Below are 17,719 nucleotides of genomic sequence, written 5' to 3'. Positions count from 1 at the left end.
ATATATAGAGAACCTGTCTCAAAAAATACAGTAAAAATAAAAGAAATAGAGGTTAAGAAAAGCTGCATAAAGATGGAAAATACACAGAGAATCTTGATATTGTATGCTATTATGCTCTCTTTGAATTGTTTGAATGCTGAGGAAGGAACAACAGCTGCTAAAAGATATTTGTTTATAAATGCTGCTAAACTATTCCAGAATAGATATTTTGAAAATACCTTGACTTTAAAATTTGGATCTAAGGACATGATGTTTTGGAAAGGAATGTCTTCTTTTGTTTTCACAGAGGATGAGACCCTGTGGATTGCTTCTAACCCAATATGGTACGATAGACCACGCCCTCCTGAAAGGTTGCTGTGAACACCTTCAGAAAATTACTTCACCCAACTGAGATGAACCTGGCACACAGGTTACACCATAAAAGACCTAAATAACAGTGTCCCCATTCAGCAGGAAGCAGTTTGGAGAGAAATAACTATGCCCATATTCCCAAATATTGCTTATATATGTTCTTTTACATTTAAAGGGGGATATGATATAGTTATGAATAATTTGCATTGGTATGGATTTTGCTTTATTAATATAAATTTAAGGTCAATCTTGTTATATGTATTTTTGATCTTGATTAAGGTATGTGTAATTCATTTTAAACATGTAATGTATAATTAGGAAATATAGGATGTTAATGGATAATCATTGATAATAGTCAAGCTTTTAGTCATGTCAGTTAGATTTTCTAGATATGTAGAGATATATTTCAGTTAGATAGACATTCCTAATATCTTTCAAAGACTACAGAATATGGCATTTAATGTTTTAATAATTTAGGACTGTTCATGACAATGAGACATGTCTGCTCCTAGCAGCACCAATCTACTTCAAGAGGAAGATGGGCATTGAAGAGGCTCCTTATGGAGTTTGATAGCCATTTGAACAAGAAACTGCTCTTGCCTGGACTGTTGCATAAACTGGACACAGAGAACCCTCAAAGAGAGGACCGCTGAACTTGCCTAAAGGTGAGATGGTTTTTCCAGGTTCCTGACTCATGAAAGAGTCTGCAGGACATTCTGCAAGACACAGCAGATACTGACTGAACTGACTTTGAAATTTTCTGCTTCATGGAAATGTCTCTGGATACTATTGGCCTGAAGGCCAAAGATAGATGCCCCAACAGTACAAAGGAACTTTGGGTGACTGTCTAGGCTGCTAGATGTCTCTGTGATTTCTACAGTTTTATAAGTTGCTGACTTCTCATTTACTTAGGTAATTTTATATCCTTCTGGAGTCTTTAATGGAGTTGAAGAATAGATAGATAGTTATGGTTTTCCTTAGATATAATAAAAGATAAAATAGATATAAATATTATAACTGCAATTCTTACTTGTTAACTGTTTTTATATGAAATTTTACTATGTTAAAGTTAAAGCCTTTCTTTCTTGTTTAAACAGAAAAAGGGGAAATGATGGAGGACTCTCAATGGTTAGTAAAGAAACTGCCTTCGCTTTTTGATAGGGAAAGTTTTAGATAGGTGGAGTAGACAGAACAGAATGCTGGGAAAGAGGGAAGTCAGTCAGATGGCTCAAGCAATCACCATGACTCTCCTCTCTGAGATGGATGCAGGCTAGAATCTTCTTGGTAAGCCACCCCTCGTGGTGCTGCACACATTACTAAATATGGGTTAAAGCAAAATGTGAGAATTATCTAATCAGAGGCTGAAACTAATGGGACAGGCAGTGTTTAAATGAATACAGTTTGTGTGTTGTTATTTCAGGGCATAAGCTAGCCAGGTGGCTGGGAGCAGGGCAGCAGGAACGCAGCCCACAGCTTCTCACTACAAAAATTTTCTAGCCTACTAAAATATGACTATGAGCTACCATAAAATTTTAAAAGTCACTAATTAATAAAGGTTGCTGAAGAAAAAGCATTAAATCAGCATTTTGGAATAGAAATTGTTCTGGCCTAGGGTTAGTTCAGAGAGAGAATGCCAGTTACTTCATATTTGTGTGATCCTCTGAGATCAATGATCAGCACCATGAAAGAAAGAAGACAGGAAGGAAGGTAGGAAGGAAAGAGGCAAAATAGGTAATAACAAAAATCATAAATTTATTTAAGTCTTTTTCAGCTAAATTAAAATTTTCTGTATAAAGTAGGCAGCTAGAAACTATCATAACATTTATATATCACTCACAACTGAAAATACATACAAATTTACAAAAATATTACATAGGATTTTTCCAATTTATTCTATGTCATCGTGAAAGTTGTCTAATATTGGCTTCAACTTGTTCCTAATCCTGTAATTCAGTTCTTGTTTGACTTTTCTACATATTGCATATTTAAAAATTTATGCATTTGTCTTTTGTTGTTTGAACATTTCATACATGCATATAACATGTTTTGATCAAACTTACCCTGTCATCCCTCTCTTCTGATGTCTCTTTATCCCCTCATCACTTTCCCTCATAAATTTCTGTAATTTTAAATAAAATATGTACTGTTGTATATGCTTCTGTATAGGACCATCTACTGGAACATGGATCTCAAGGTCCACATATTTTACAAGTATTGACACTTTCTCCTGAAGAGCAATCAATTGCAAATAACTCCTTGAATGGAGGTGGAACTTTATGAATCTCTTTCTTATCCATGCTATGATTTTATATATTATAATAAGTTTTATTTTTAATAATGAAGTTTTACATTGCTTTATAAATACAAACATGTTTTACATATTGCATGTATCTTATTTTACCATTTTTAAAAGAATACCTAAATAAAATTACTAATATTTATGACTACAGACATTTATTTATTGTAATTTTTAAGACTTTTTGGAGAATTTTATATGAGTACTAAAAGTACTCCTTCTCCTTCAGTATCCTATAGTATCACCCAGTACTCTCAAAAATATAACCACTTCATTCATTCCTAAGTCTGTATGTGTATGTATGTGTATGTGTGTATGTGTGTGTGTGTGTGTATGTGTATGTTCATGCACATGAGTGTTCACACCTTGAACACTTGGGATCAGAATGCCAATTAGGAGATTCATCACTGGAAAAACTGATTACCCTGTCTTAGCCACATCAATTGCCTGAAGTTCTTCATCTAGGAGTTGTGCCTTGTGAAATCTCCCTCATTTATATTGACATCAAGTGCTGTTGTCATTATGCAAGTATTGTTTAGGCAACCTTATTGTTAGGATTTAATGGGTTCAACTTTCCTATCACATTGAGAAGACACTCTCTAGCATGAATTATCCTGACCATCTGGCCCTTAGAATCTTTAAACTACCTCTTTTGTAATGTTCCCTGAGGGTTAGATACAGGAGTTGAATGGTAGAAGCATCGACTGGAGGTGAGTAACTCATGACCACTTATTCTCTGTCTTTTTATCAGCTGTGAATCTCTCTTGTAACCTCCAATTGCTTGAAAAGAACTTTTTCTGATGAGGGAGGGAGCTACACACATCTGTGGATATAAGTATTTAGAATACAAGTAGAAAGTAGTGTGTGTGGTTTAGAAGCATGACAGCAGAAGTTCTCATCTCAGGCCTGAAACCTCTCCAGCCACAGATAAGTGGTTAAGTTCAAAGAGCCAGACATTATCGTCTATGGAGTAGACTTTATCAGTCCAATTAGATAGCAATTAAGATATAAGTGTCAGTATTATACCATTTAGGAAATCTTTATGAGCCATTCATTATTATTTTTCACAGGCTTTAAATCTGGGTGGGATTTTGTATTTTGTATTTTTCTCCATTGGCAGCTTGCATTAGCACCTTCTGAAATGATGAGAACCTTTCCCTAAGGGAGAAGACTTCCAAGACATTTCCAGTTTGATTCCTCTGAATCCTATACCTAAACTGTGTGATGTCTTCAACAATAGAATCTTACGTAAAACTCTGGGAAGCAACCAAAGGCAATGAAAATAGACTATATTTTGGGAGAGTCTCCTGGATCCCCCAATCAACAATTTGAAAGGAGGTTTCTCATATTTAGCACTAGAATTTTGTTGGGTGAAGTATGTCCCTTGGGTTAGTATAATAACCCCACTTTATACAACTTCAAACTCAATTACATTTTTATCTGTGAGAACTTAATGATGTTACTCTATGGGTTTTCAAACATCCTTAGTGTTATTTATCTCTCATTCCTCTTTCCTCCCACCAATAAAAGTCCCTTCATTGTTGTTCTGCATTTTTACCCAGAATGCTTGTGTCCTACCCATCTCTAGAGTTCTTTCACTGCTCCTCCCCCATGTTCCTTTTCTATTTTCCTGGCTTCCATAGTTACTTCAGGTTATATGATAAAACTTACATGTAATTGGGTGGAACTGGAAATAGTATACTAAATGAGTTAAACTAGACCCTGAACGACAAATGCCTCATGTTTTCTTTTATTTGTGGATCTTAGCTATGAAACATTAGAGCATATAGACTGACAACAGTCATCGCATCTAAGTGATGTGTACTGATATCCTTATCTATGTAGGTTTATAGCAAAGGTTACATTGTGCTCTTTCTAAACTTTTCAATTGCTAATTTACAAATACTTAGAGAAAAATATTTATAATATATAAATTTCTTCATGTGAGAATCTCTTGTCTCCTAATTTTCCATAAGGATATGCAAAATCATTCCCTAAATGGTGTGGAAACCTATGCTTCTATGTTTTTAACCTATATCTGAGCAACAATAGCACTAAAAGAAAAGCCCACCTCAACCTTCTGTTTGCCCAAATCAGAACAAATGGGTGAGCAGAAAGAGCAGCACTTCCCAGAGTCCAGACAGACAAAAAGATCAGGTATTTTTCCTGTGAATCAGAACTCCAAACCATCACTAAATATGAGAAAAAGTAAATAGTGTATAACAGTACAGAAATAATGATAGTCTGCAATGCTCTGATGTGGGCCACAGTGTTGAAATCTCTGTATTCTTGGGCATTGTGCTGCACATTCTTCAGATGTCTCCACAGGGAAAAGATGAGCAGGAAGAAAGTTGCCAGGGACGTAACAAACGGTGTTAATGAAAACACAGGATTGGTGAATAAAAGAAATCCGCAAATTTGTGCATAGTTATACAATCTAGAGATATGAGATACATTCCTTTGGACATCATCAATACACATATCATAGTATATTTTCATAACAACAATGTTTAAGAACAAGAGAAATAGAGACACTAGCGAGGTCACCAAGATGGCATTTTTAACTCTAAACTTTAGGTAAAGAAAAATAGTGTTAGAAAAGTTGGCTATCTTGAGAAAATAAAATATGTTTAGAATTGTAGTAAGCCAAAAGTTACAATGATTGATCACTGCCCACGTGATCAAATATAATCTTAACATTTTTCCAGTAAAGTATAATGCAGGGTAAAGCACAGATATCCACCCATCTAAAAACACAAACCATGTCATAGTGATTCTGGAAATTGCCAAAGCAGTGAGGATTTGATCCACTGAAGAAATCTTCCTTCTTTTGACCCAGTCTATGCAGTTCACCAGAGCAATGAATCCATTTCCTAAAGTTCCCATTCGAATTCCAGATTTAAAAAGATTGTGAATGTTCTCTCTAGGACAGCAACCATTGTCTGCAAAATAATATACAAATTTCTGAGGATTTGTTAATATATTCACCAATGTTTCTTCATAATATGTATTGTAATCCTTTAAAAATTACAGATATAATATCACACAAACAAGCCATAAGATTTCTTAATGACCAGTCTACTTGTTTCCTCATGAAAATCTTGGAATGACAGACAAGACAGAAACTTCATCCAAACACTAACTTGCTTGTAGGACTCTGGATTCTGATTTAGTTGTTGACACTGAAGGAAACACTGTGTTTTTGTACTGCATACATACAGATAACAATATTTAGTTGCTCTTTTTGTTTGCTTTCAAACATATTTTATTATCTGAATAATTGAGTACTCATCAATGTTCTAATTAATATAGAATATTAATTGTTTTTAATTAATAACAATTTGCACTGTTATGTAGAAATTAAGCATAAGGATTCATTAGATTCTTCAAAAGAGGATCAGCACAAGGATACATATATGTGTGTATATATCTATGTATATGTATGTATATGACATATATATGTGAGTTATTCCAATATTAATTATAAACTACTATCTAACAATGTGGCTGAATCAAAACTGCTTAAGTGCTTAATATTGAGAATAATATGTATTGATCACTTTACTTTATATAAAGGCATGTATACTGAAAAAATCCATAAATACACATTATTGGCTAAATTTCTGTTCTCTAATGTAAAAATTCAGCTTGCTCATTACTATACAACTGGCTCACACTTAGTATCTCAATATTAAATATTGTTTAGACAGGGACCTACCTCAAGTACAAATTATGTAGTATTAAGGGTAAATATTCATTAACCTTGAGTTTATACTCTGTCCATGTGAAAATGAGTTAAAGTTTCTTTTTCCTTTCTTGAAGAAGTCAAAGAAGTAAATCTACAAGGAATCTCTTTTAGCCTTCTTTTCTCTTTTCCAGTAAGACAAATTATTTTATTAACATGAATGGCTATCAGATATAATACATCACCTCTTACCCTCGACATCTATTTTGTGACCATCATTACAAAAATCAAAGTAGATAAGGATGATTTGCAGCCTAGGACAAATGGACAATGAGCAATATCATAGAATTTTTTCTCCTTAATAGGGAAAGGGAACCTGAGAAAAAAGAAATAAAATCAGCACTATTCCAGAGACATGAGGGGAAAAATGTTTTGTAAATATCAAAGATGACTAATAAAGATGTAGGGTAGCCATAGTGCATGGAGTGTGAGGCTGACTATCCTTTGCCTCCTGCAACAATATTGTGCAATATAAATGAATCCAATCTACTTTTTAAATTCCCACAAATATTTAACTTAGGTATAGTAGAAGAACTTTGGAAATCTTTCTGAAAAAAAATAAGAACAAATAAATAAATAAGAATTAAAACTTACCAAAAGGAAGGCAGTTCGGTATGATATGACTCCTGTCAGATAAGAATGATGAACTCAGGAAAGCTCAAGAGACATGCAAACCACCCTGGGGTCAGGTTCTGTGGAAAGAGCTGGCATAGGGAGCTCCAAAGACTCTTGGGAAGACTCAGGACTTGGGAACTCATCAATAGCTCCACATGCTGAAGCATGCCACCATGGCTCTTGTCACTCTGCCCTCCAAACACTTTGACTTTAACAACATCTTCTAGGCAAAGTAGCTTCTATATATGAGAAGAATACCAATGGGGATAATTGCCAAAAATGACAACTAGGAAACAAGTTAAAAAGTCAGTTCCTAAATTAGGAGCACTACATTGAATTCAAAAGCAATGACGACTGTGTTATTAGCAGGTTTCCATGTGTACCCTTTGAACAAAAACTCAACTCAACTACATATAATCCATCCCTCAAACTGGAGGTTTCATTTGGTGGCAAGAGAGATCTAGTTAGGGATTTGTATCCTATTTAATTGGTGACTCTAATCAGGTTTCTTTCATATATATAATATATATATATATCAAATATACATAATATCATAATATTTAATGTATATATTAAATAGCATGCATATATGAGAAAAATCTTCCACTTGAGTAGGGTTCCATATGCCCCTTCAAATGTCCTTAGTTTTATCTGATGTTCCCTAAGTTCACTCCATTCTCCCCCTCCCCATTTAATTTTCCCATTCTACTCCTCTACCCCAGTATCTCCTTAACTATAGTCAAAAATTCTTCTTTCCCTCCCCAGTTCCTTACTCTATACCTATAGTTTTTCATAGATATAACTAAATAACCTCTGTGGTTATTCAGATAATGGCATGTCTATTGAAGTATTAAAAGTTAATATCCACATGTAAAAGAATTCTTACCATATTTTTCTTTTTGGTTCTTGGTTACCTGAGATGATTTTATAACTCAATCCATTTACCTGTGAATTTCATGGCATAGTATTTAATGATAAACACTATATCATTATATATATTAAATTATGAGAACATAATTTAACATTTATCACTACCTTCACTGCTCACAGAACATTGTAGATTAAGGTATACAGATATGAGAAGGAAAATAAGAGCCAGGAGAAGGATAGAATATAATGGAACATAGTGTTATAGGTATAAAAGGGCCATGGCCATCCATGATAACCCACACAAGATCTGTGAAGACTGGGCCCACAAACATTCCCTCTTAGAAGTATAGAAGACCCTTGAGCATCATATGGTGGCATATGAGAATAAACATAAACTCATGTAAAAGGCAGAATATGAGGTGGCATATAAGATCCCCTCTCTAAACATGGATTTATATATGTGGTTAACTATTGCTGTGGAGAGAGATCTCTTTTTTGACCAGTTATCTGTATCCCCATAAATAACCTTGATTAAAGTTGTTGGTTCAACAGTACTACCTTGGGCTGAACTTTTGTTTGATATGTTAGAGCTAAGCTATCTTGAGTGAAAAGATTCATATTCTCCCAGGGGAAAAAAAAACATGTACCACAAAATTTTTCATATGAAATCAGATTTTGTAAATGTTCCCTTCCCGTGGTTGCAATTTTACATGATGTTATGAAATGAAAGCTCAAATCTCAGTTAAACCATGCAAATAAAGACATGCCTTGAGAACATGCAAATATTCTCTTTCCATTTTTGCAATTCAGCTTTGTATATTTACATAATTTGGAAAATCTTTCATAGATATATGCTAGTAAAATATTTTAACTAAATATACCGAAAACATAGTGAATGTTTGAATAATTCAAGTTTGTTTAAATGCAAGTTTGTTTATATCATATCAAGGTGTTGACTATGATAGCATACAAAATACTGGATTTCATTATGGCAGCTTTATACATGCATATTACTCTTCTTGCCTGGGTTCATCACTCATCACCTTCTCTTGAACCTCATCCTTGTGAAACTGATCTTCTCTTACTACCTAAAGAACCTTCCTTCTACGTTTATGCACTTTATTTTTAAATCTAAATTATGAATATAAAAGAATACATTAGATTTTATTTTGGGAATTTGGTATATTTTTCTTAACATGATGTTCTCCAGTTCTATTGATTTCCCTACAAAGAGCATCATTTTATCCTTTCTTATGCATGATATACAACTGCAATATTTTTTAACATTCCCTCATTGATAGGCATATTAGCAATCCATACCTTTGCTATTATCACTGACTATTGTCTATAAGAAATGCACCTCATTAATAAAGACCCATAAAAACTATAAGTGAAATGGTACACATTTGTGTATCAAGCAAATGGAAGTTAAAATAAACTATCTTCTCTGAATTGTGGTCTGGTTATCCTTTGCTTTACCTCTCATATCCACGTATGAGTGAATAAACCCCATGCTTATCTTTATGAGTCTAGGTTACCTCACTCAGGATGACGTTTTTCCCATCGCATCCATTTGCCTGCAAATTTTATCATGTTGTTGTTTTTTACAGTGGAGTAATACTTCACCATGTAAATGTATCACATTTTATTTATCCATTATTTAGTTGAGAGGCATCTAAGTTGTTTCCAGTTTCTAGCTATTAAGAATAATGATGCTATGAACATAGTTAAGCAAGCACCCTTGCAGTATGATTATGCATGCTTTGGATATATGACAGAGATTGATATTGCTGGGTCTTAAATTAGACTGACTGTCAGTTTTCTGAGGAACCACCGTAAAGATTTCTAAAGTGGCTGTGACAAGGATGAACCTAGGAGGGACACACAGATCACCCTGGGAAGGTGAAAGAGATAATCTCTCCTGAGTAAATCAGTGACAAGGGGCACATAAAAGCGAGGGGATAGGAATTAGAACATAAGGGGAAAGATTGTTTTAGTTGGGGGAGGAATGCAGTGGGAGGACAGGGAAAGAGATATCATGTCAGAAGAAATCATTATGGGGCTAGGAAGAAACCTGATACTGAGAAAACTCCCAGGAATCCACAAGAATGGCCCCATCTAAGACTCCTAGAAATAGTGGAGAGGGTGTCTGAACTGGCTTTCAGATTGGTGACTAACATAACTGTCATCATAGGACATTCATCCAGAAACTGATGAAAAGCAGATGCAGAGATCTACAGCCAAGCACCAGGCTGACCTCCAGGATTCCAGTCAAAGAGAGAGAGAGGAGTGATAATATGAACAAAGAAGTGAAAGGCCTGTATGACAATAACTTTAAGTCTTTGAAGAAAGAAACTGAAGAAGATTTAAGAAAATGGAAAGAATTCCCATGTTCTTAGATAGGTAAGATCAACATAGTGAAAATGGCAATCCTACCAAAAGCAATTTATAAATTCAATGTAATCTCCATTAAAATCCCAACACAGTTCTTCACAGACCTTGACAGAAGAATAATCACCTTCATATGGAAAAGCAAAAATTTAAGACAGCCAAATCAATCCTGTACAATAAAGGAACTTATAGAAGCATCACCATCCCTGACATCATGCTCTATTATAGAGCTACAATAATGAAAATATCATGATGTATTGGCAAAAAAACAGACAGGTAGACCAATAGAATCAGATCAAAGACCCTTACATTAGTCCACACACCTATGAACACTTGATATTTGATGAAGAAGTTAAAATTATACAATGTAAATAAGAACACATCTTCAACAAATGGTACTGGTATAACTGTGTGTCAACATGTAGAGAAATGCAAATAGATTAATATCTGTCCCCATGCACAAATCTCAAGACCAAATGGATCAAAGACATCAATATAAATTCAGCCACACTAAACCTTATAAAAGAGAATTTGGGATTAGTATTGAACACATAGGCAACAGAGATCACTTCCCAAATATAACACCAGTAACATGGACACTGTTAGCAAAAATAAATAAGTGGACCTTCTGAAATGAGAAGCTTCTATAAGGCAAATGATACAGTTAATAAGACAAAATGGCAGCCTACTGAATGGGAAAAAATCTTTAGCAATCCTTTAACAGACAGAGGACTAATCTCCAAAATATATAAAGAACTCAAGAAATTAGACATCAAAATACCAAATAATCTAATCAAAAACTGGGGCACAGATCTAAATAGAAAATTCTCAACAGATGAATCTCAAATGGCTAAAAGACACTTACGGTACTGCTCTATATCATTAGCCATCATGGAAATGCAAATCAAAATGACTCTGAGATACCATCATACAACAGTCAGAATGGCTAAAATCAGAAATAATGATGATAGCTTATGCTAGACAGCATGTGGAATAAGGAGAAAAAGCCTCCATTGTTGGTGGGAAAGCAAACTTGCACAGCCACTTTGAAAATCAGCACAGCAGTTTCTCAGAAAATTGGGAATTAACCTATAAGATCCAGCAAACCACTCATAGGTATATACCCAAAAGATGCACAATCATACTACAAGTATATTTGGTCAACTGCGTTCATAGTAGCATTATTGGTAAATAACAGAATCTGCATACAATCTAGATGCCCCTCAAAGAATGGATAATGAAAATGTGGTACATTTACACCATGGAGTACTACTCAGTGGTAAAAAAAAAATGACATCTTGAAATTTGCATGCAAATGAATAGAACTATAAAAAACATATTGAGTAAGGTAACCCAGACTCATAAAGACAAATACAGTATTTACTCACTCTTAAGTAGATAATAGATGTAAATCAAAGGATACCCAGTCTGTAGTCCACAACCTCAGAGAATCTAGTTAACAAGAACCCTAAGAGAAACATTCATAGATCCCCCTGGGAAAAGGAAATAGACAAGATCTCCTGAGAAAATTGTAATCATGGTGGTGGAGGGAGAAAGAAGCTTTGAAGGGAAGGAGGTGGAGATGGGGATAATGAAGGAGAACATGAGGGAATGGGATGATCGTGATGGGTGAAGGACACAGAGTGAGAACAAGGAAAGAGATATCTTGATTTAGGGGATCATTATGGGGCTAGCAAGAAACCTGGTGCTAAGGAAATTACTAGGATTCCACAAGGAATGACCACAACTAAGATCCTAAGCAATAGAGGAGAGGGTACCTGAACTGGCATTCCACTGTAATCAGGTTGATGACAACCTTAATCATTATCACAGAACCTTCATCCAGCAACTGATGGAAGCAGGTGAAGAGATTCATAGCAAAACACTGGACTGAGCTCCCAAAGTCTAGTCAAAGAGAGGGATGAGTGATAACATAAGCAAAGTGTCAAGACCTTGATAGGTATATCTACTGAAACAGCTTACCAGAGCTATTGGGAGCTCACTGACACAGGACTGGCAATGGGGGAATCAGCATAGGACCAAACTGGGCCTGCTGAATGTGGGTGATAGTTGTATGGCTGGGGTAGTCTGTGTAGTCACTGGCAGTGGTACAAGAATTTAGCCCTAGTACTTGAACTGGTGTTTTGGAGCACATTCTTTTTGAGGGGATACCCTTCTTCAACCTTGATATAGTGGGGAGGTCCTTGGTCCTGCATCAAAGCAATGTTCTAAAATTTGTTGACTACCCATGGGAAGCCTTACTGTTTCTGAGGAGAGGATGGGGGTGGGGTGGAAAGAAGGTGAAGTAGGAAGAAAGGAGGGAATGAGAACTGAGATTGGTATGTGAAATGAGAAAAGACTTTTTTAATAAAATAAATTAATCTTAAAACTATAAATAAATGGGAAGAGAAACTAAAAAGGCATACAAACACATGAAGGGTGAACAATATACTTTTGAATCATTACCAAAATATTAAAAAATTAAAGTAAAAATTTAAAATTTTGAGAAAATATTGAAAAAGTACAAATTTATTCAACCAAAATTGTTATATTTATTCAACAGAATTTCTCAAATTTACTCAACAGAGAATTCTCAATTTATTCAAACTATTTTCTCAGTTTTTCAACAATTTCAATTTTCTCAAATTTATTCAACAGAGAATTTCTCAAATTAATTCAAATTTATTCAAAAGAAAATAGAAGATAATACTAAAATGTGAGGTAATAAGGACTTTACATTTCTGGGCTTATATCAAAGTTAAAAAAGCAAAGAAAGAGAGGACTGTCTCAACTTACTTTCTTATTATCCAAAAATTGTAACTCATGAATGGGATAACCAGAGAGAAGAAAGTCATGCCGAAGACTAAGTCCAATAAAATTGCTGGAAGGCTCTCATTGAATTAAAAACTTGAAACTTAATTTTAGTGGAATTGCTATGAGTTTCTCTCTTTTTAAATTGATGTTGGCTATGATCTTCAGTAAACTGTCTTTATCATGTTTGGGGATGACCCTTGTGTCCTAAGCTATTCTTGATTTTATCAGTAAGAAATGTTATATTTTATTAAAGGCATCTAATGAGATGATAATGTAGTTTTTTCTATCCATTTGTTTATATGCTGGACTGATTGATTACATTTGTCAATTTATGTACTATAAACTCTGCATCTCTTGGATGAGGCCTCTTTGATCATGGTGGATGATCTTTATGACATAGTCCTGAATTAAGTTTACAACTATTTTATTGAACACATGTGCATCTATGTGCATAAGAGAAATCGGTCCCAGATTTTCTTTACTTGTTGGGTTTTATATGGTTTAGATGTCAGGGTAACTATGGTCCCATAAAATGAATTGGGCAAAGGCCTTTCTGTTTCTATTTGGCAGAACAATGATAACTGACATTAAGTCTTCTTTTAATGGCTGGTAAAATTCTTCACTAATCTATCTGGTCCCAGACTTGTTTTTTTTTTTTGTTTGTTTGTTTGGGGGAATTTTAATGGCTGGTTGTCTTTCACTAGGGGTTATATTTCTGTTTAAATTGCTGATCTGAATATGATTTTGCTTTGGTATGTGATATATATAAAGAAAATCAATTTCTTCTTTTAGATTTTCCAGTTTTGTAGGGTACAGGTTTTGAAGTATGTACTTATTATTCTCTGGATTCCTTGGGTCTGTTGCTATATCCCTTTTCTTTTGTAACTTCCTTAAACCAGATATCCTTTCAAAGCCTTTTAATTAATTTGGTTAAGAGCTTGTGAGTCTTGTTGATTTTCTCACAAAACAAATTATTTGTTTCATTGATGCTTTGTACATATTTAATCTGTTTTATTTATTTCAGCCTTAAGTTTTCAATTTCTTTAATTTTGAATATGATTTCTTCGTTTTGTTTTAGAGTTTTCATATGTGATTTTCAATCACTGCATACCTATACCTAAGAGGCAAAGGCAGGCAAACTCTGATTTTGAGGTAACACTGATCTACAAAGCAAGTTCCAGGTCTACCAGGGCTGTTTCAGACTTAAAGAAATAAAAACAAAAGAATAAACAAATAAAATACCAAATGGGTTTTGGAATTGAAAATTCAAAACTATAAAATCTTCATGTTGAAAATTTATTATAAAAATTCAAAATATTAAAATTTATTATGAAAATTTATTATGCTATCGAAACTTTAAAATCCTTTAAAATATTATGCACATACTGCTAAACCTGGAACCATCAAAATTATGTAAAAACTAGATTTACTTATTTACTTATTTTTTCATATAGATCTTGCTTTTCCACCAGAATATCCAGAAAAGTTTCATCTGGATATCATGGTCTTACCCATAACTACCTAACATTTTTCATAGCTGTAGAAGAAAACAAGGTGCCTTCATGTGCTAGCATTAAAATGAAGATATATCTATTTGTGTCTTTTAAATTTTTGCAAGTGTGAACTATTAGTAATATTTATAAAGTCTAGCAGAACTGGTTTATCATAAAAATTTAAGCTGGTATATAGAACTCCTGAAGCAATAGGCTTTATAAAAATTTTAATTAATTTTGATCTATATATCTACATAGATATATAGATATAGATATTATTCCCTGGAGTTCCTGAGAAGTGTTAAAACTATTTTCTAATAACATTATAGATGCCATTATTCCAACCCTAAATGCTGAGGCTAATTATTTACAATTTACTTTTTAGAAGTAAATGTATTCATTCAGATAAACATGTATATTAGTAGGTGTAAATGGAGTCTGCTCATTTGTTTCCTGGCTGCTGATACCCTAAAAGTCACACAGAAACTATATTAATTACAACACTGCTTGGCCAATAGCTTAAGCATATTCTTAGATAGCTCTTTCATCTTAACCCATTTCTATCATTCTGTGTATTGCCACAAGGCTGTGGCTTATTGGGTAAAATTCCAGTGTCTATCTCCTTTGGCAGCTACATGGCATCTCTTTGACTCTTCTGACTCTCTCTATAAATACATATCTCTGTTCAGATTCCCACCTGGCTTTACTCTGCTAAGCTATTGGCCAAAGCACCTTTATTCATCAATCAATAAAAGCAAAACATATATAGAAGGACATCCCCCATCAAATATATTTGATATAATCCATTGTAGACAGAAGTTTCTGTCCTGCATGGTCTTATACTCATTCAGGTCCAACAAAACACACAGAGGCACACAGAGGCTTATATTAATTATAAATGTTAGGCCTATTACATTAGCTCCAGCTTATTATTAACTAGTCCTTACAACTTAAATTAACCCATAATTCTTATCTATGTTTAGTCATGTGACTTGTACCTTTCATCAGTACAGCATTCTTTTCTTGCTTCCTCTGCATCTGGGTGGAAACCAATTCCTGCCTTTCCTCTTCCGAAAATTTTCTTAGTCTGGTTACCCTGCCTATACTTCCTATCTGGCTACTGGACAATCAATGTTTTATTAAATCAATATGAGTGACAAATCTTTACAGTGTACAAAAGCATTGTCCCATAGCAGTTCCCCTTTTTTTTCTTTTCAAAATAAGACCTGAATCTCATCTTCTTTGTTTAGCATTTTTCCTGACTATTGTCCATAACAACTTATAACCAACACACTAAACAAAGACAAATATCCATAATCCTTTCTGGAAGAATGTGGGTGTAGTTTTCTAAGCTACTTTCTGCTGATTGGGGGTGCTGATAATCGTATGGGGACCTAAAGAAAATTTAGGATTATGGTCAAGTCCTGATTAGGTATTCTGTGAGCCTAGATCATCAAATACAGAAGTCCCAAGACTGTTCTGGATGTAGAACTCAGAGGAAGCTGCAGCAGACATCCTCTGAAATATAGGATCATCTGGACCATCTGTTCCTACTAGAAATTTTTTAGAGGGGTTTTCCTTGATCAAACCTGGTTTTTTAACCCAGAATGAATGCAAAGTCTCTCATTTCCTGTGGAAGGAAAAGTAAAACTTCTTCAAAGTAACATATCTTTTGATTTAAATTTTGAAGTCAGTGTTTTCAAAAAATATATGTTGAATTAATCCAGCAGCATTTATAATTAAATGTCTTTTGATAACTGTTGTTTCTTCCTCTGCAGTCATACAAATTCAAAGACAATACAATAACATATAATATCCAGATTCTCGGTATTTTCTCATCTTTTCATGGCTTTAATTTTATTTACTCTATTTCTTTTATTTTTATTCTTAATTTTTGGGTTTTTGAGACAAGGTATTTTCATGTATCTTTGGATACAATATGGTTTCCTACACAAGACCTGAATAAGCACAAAATGGGGAAACCTTGTATGGCCTCCCTCATAAATAAAGAACTAAAGGCAACTAAGTATTATTGAGAGCTGAAGTCTTCCTTAGGGCTCAACCCCACAGTTGTTATTTCCGTATCAAATGGTCAGTCCTAAAATCAAACACATTTGAGTAACACTAACATACATAATTATGAATTTGATATACATACATGAATTAATATATTTTTAAAAGAGGCTATGAATTTGAAAGGAAGCAAGGTGAGAAGCATTGAAAAAGTGGAGGGAGGAAGAAAAGAGGGTAAAAGATGAACTTATATTTAAATTTTAAAAATTAAAAATTAATGTACAAAAATATATTTTATGTACATCAAATGGCAAAGTTTTATTTAAAAAATATGTATACATATTTATCTTAGATTTCTCATTTTATACTTTAAAATTTCAATTCACATAAAATAATTTGTTACTGAAATATTGCCTTTTATTCCAGGAATCTGCACTGCTACAAATTTTAATATCTGTGTATTAATATACAAACTTTTTTCAACTACAAAAGTAGTCATGTGATATTATTTATTGAGAACATATTCTTATAGAGCAAAATAGTTAGAGGAATGTGGGCCTTATATTTCATACAAAATATTTACAGGCAGTCTCTCTGGCCATGCTAAATTTCCAAGGCAGCTGCAATCCTGCCAAACAAGCTAGCCACCTGACAAAGGCCAGGATATATGGCTCCTTCTCCTTTGTTAAAATATAGATGGCCTGGGGAGAGGTGTTAATCCCAAGGCTGGTGACTTAAGTTGTAGGTGTTTTGGTAGCACCACATCCCCCGACCAAAGGGAAAGAGAATATTAATGACGATCCACCTTGGTTTACCTGGGGGATAAAAGATATTTTGTATAATACACATTGGGTAGGTCTTCAGGATGAATGAAGCCTGAGATGCCATCCTATATGGCTGTATGAACTGTGTCTCATTATGTCTAGTGCCTCTGTACCAGTCCAATTAGGGAAAAAATAGTTTCTATGTTGGGGCATAAGGGCCCTGACACAGGAAGAAGAAAAATATAAGATAAATACAAAATGAATAAAATAATTTGCATCTGTTTTTCATCCAGGTGTGCAAGATAATCCACAAAAATGAGCCCTGGATCCTTGCACCCAAGAGTCCCCATCTTTGTGTTTGCACCTC

The 17,719-nt window shown here is 34.1% G+C and overlaps 1 protein-coding gene across 1 annotated transcript; it reads right to left on the bottom strand.

The window, feature by feature from the left end:
* Nucleotides 1-4,666: 4,666 nt before the first annotated feature.
* Nucleotides 4,667-5,586, bottom strand: LOC119806564 (taste receptor type 2 member 113-like). Its single transcript, XM_038318339.1, is given in 2 exon segments — nt 4,667-5,535; nt 5,538-5,586. Coding segments are annotated over 2 exon segments (918 nt in total).
* Between the last annotated feature and the right edge of the window lie 12,133 nt (nt 5,587-17,719).

Source organism: Arvicola amphibius, chromosome 2 (assembly GCF_903992535.2).
Source record: "Arvicola amphibius chromosome 2, mArvAmp1.2, whole genome shotgun sequence".
Classification (NCBI taxonomy): domain Eukaryota; kingdom Metazoa; phylum Chordata; class Mammalia; order Rodentia; family Cricetidae; genus Arvicola; species Arvicola amphibius.
Note: the sequence above shows the minus strand (reverse complement) of the source record. Positions and strands in the feature narration are given on the sequence as shown.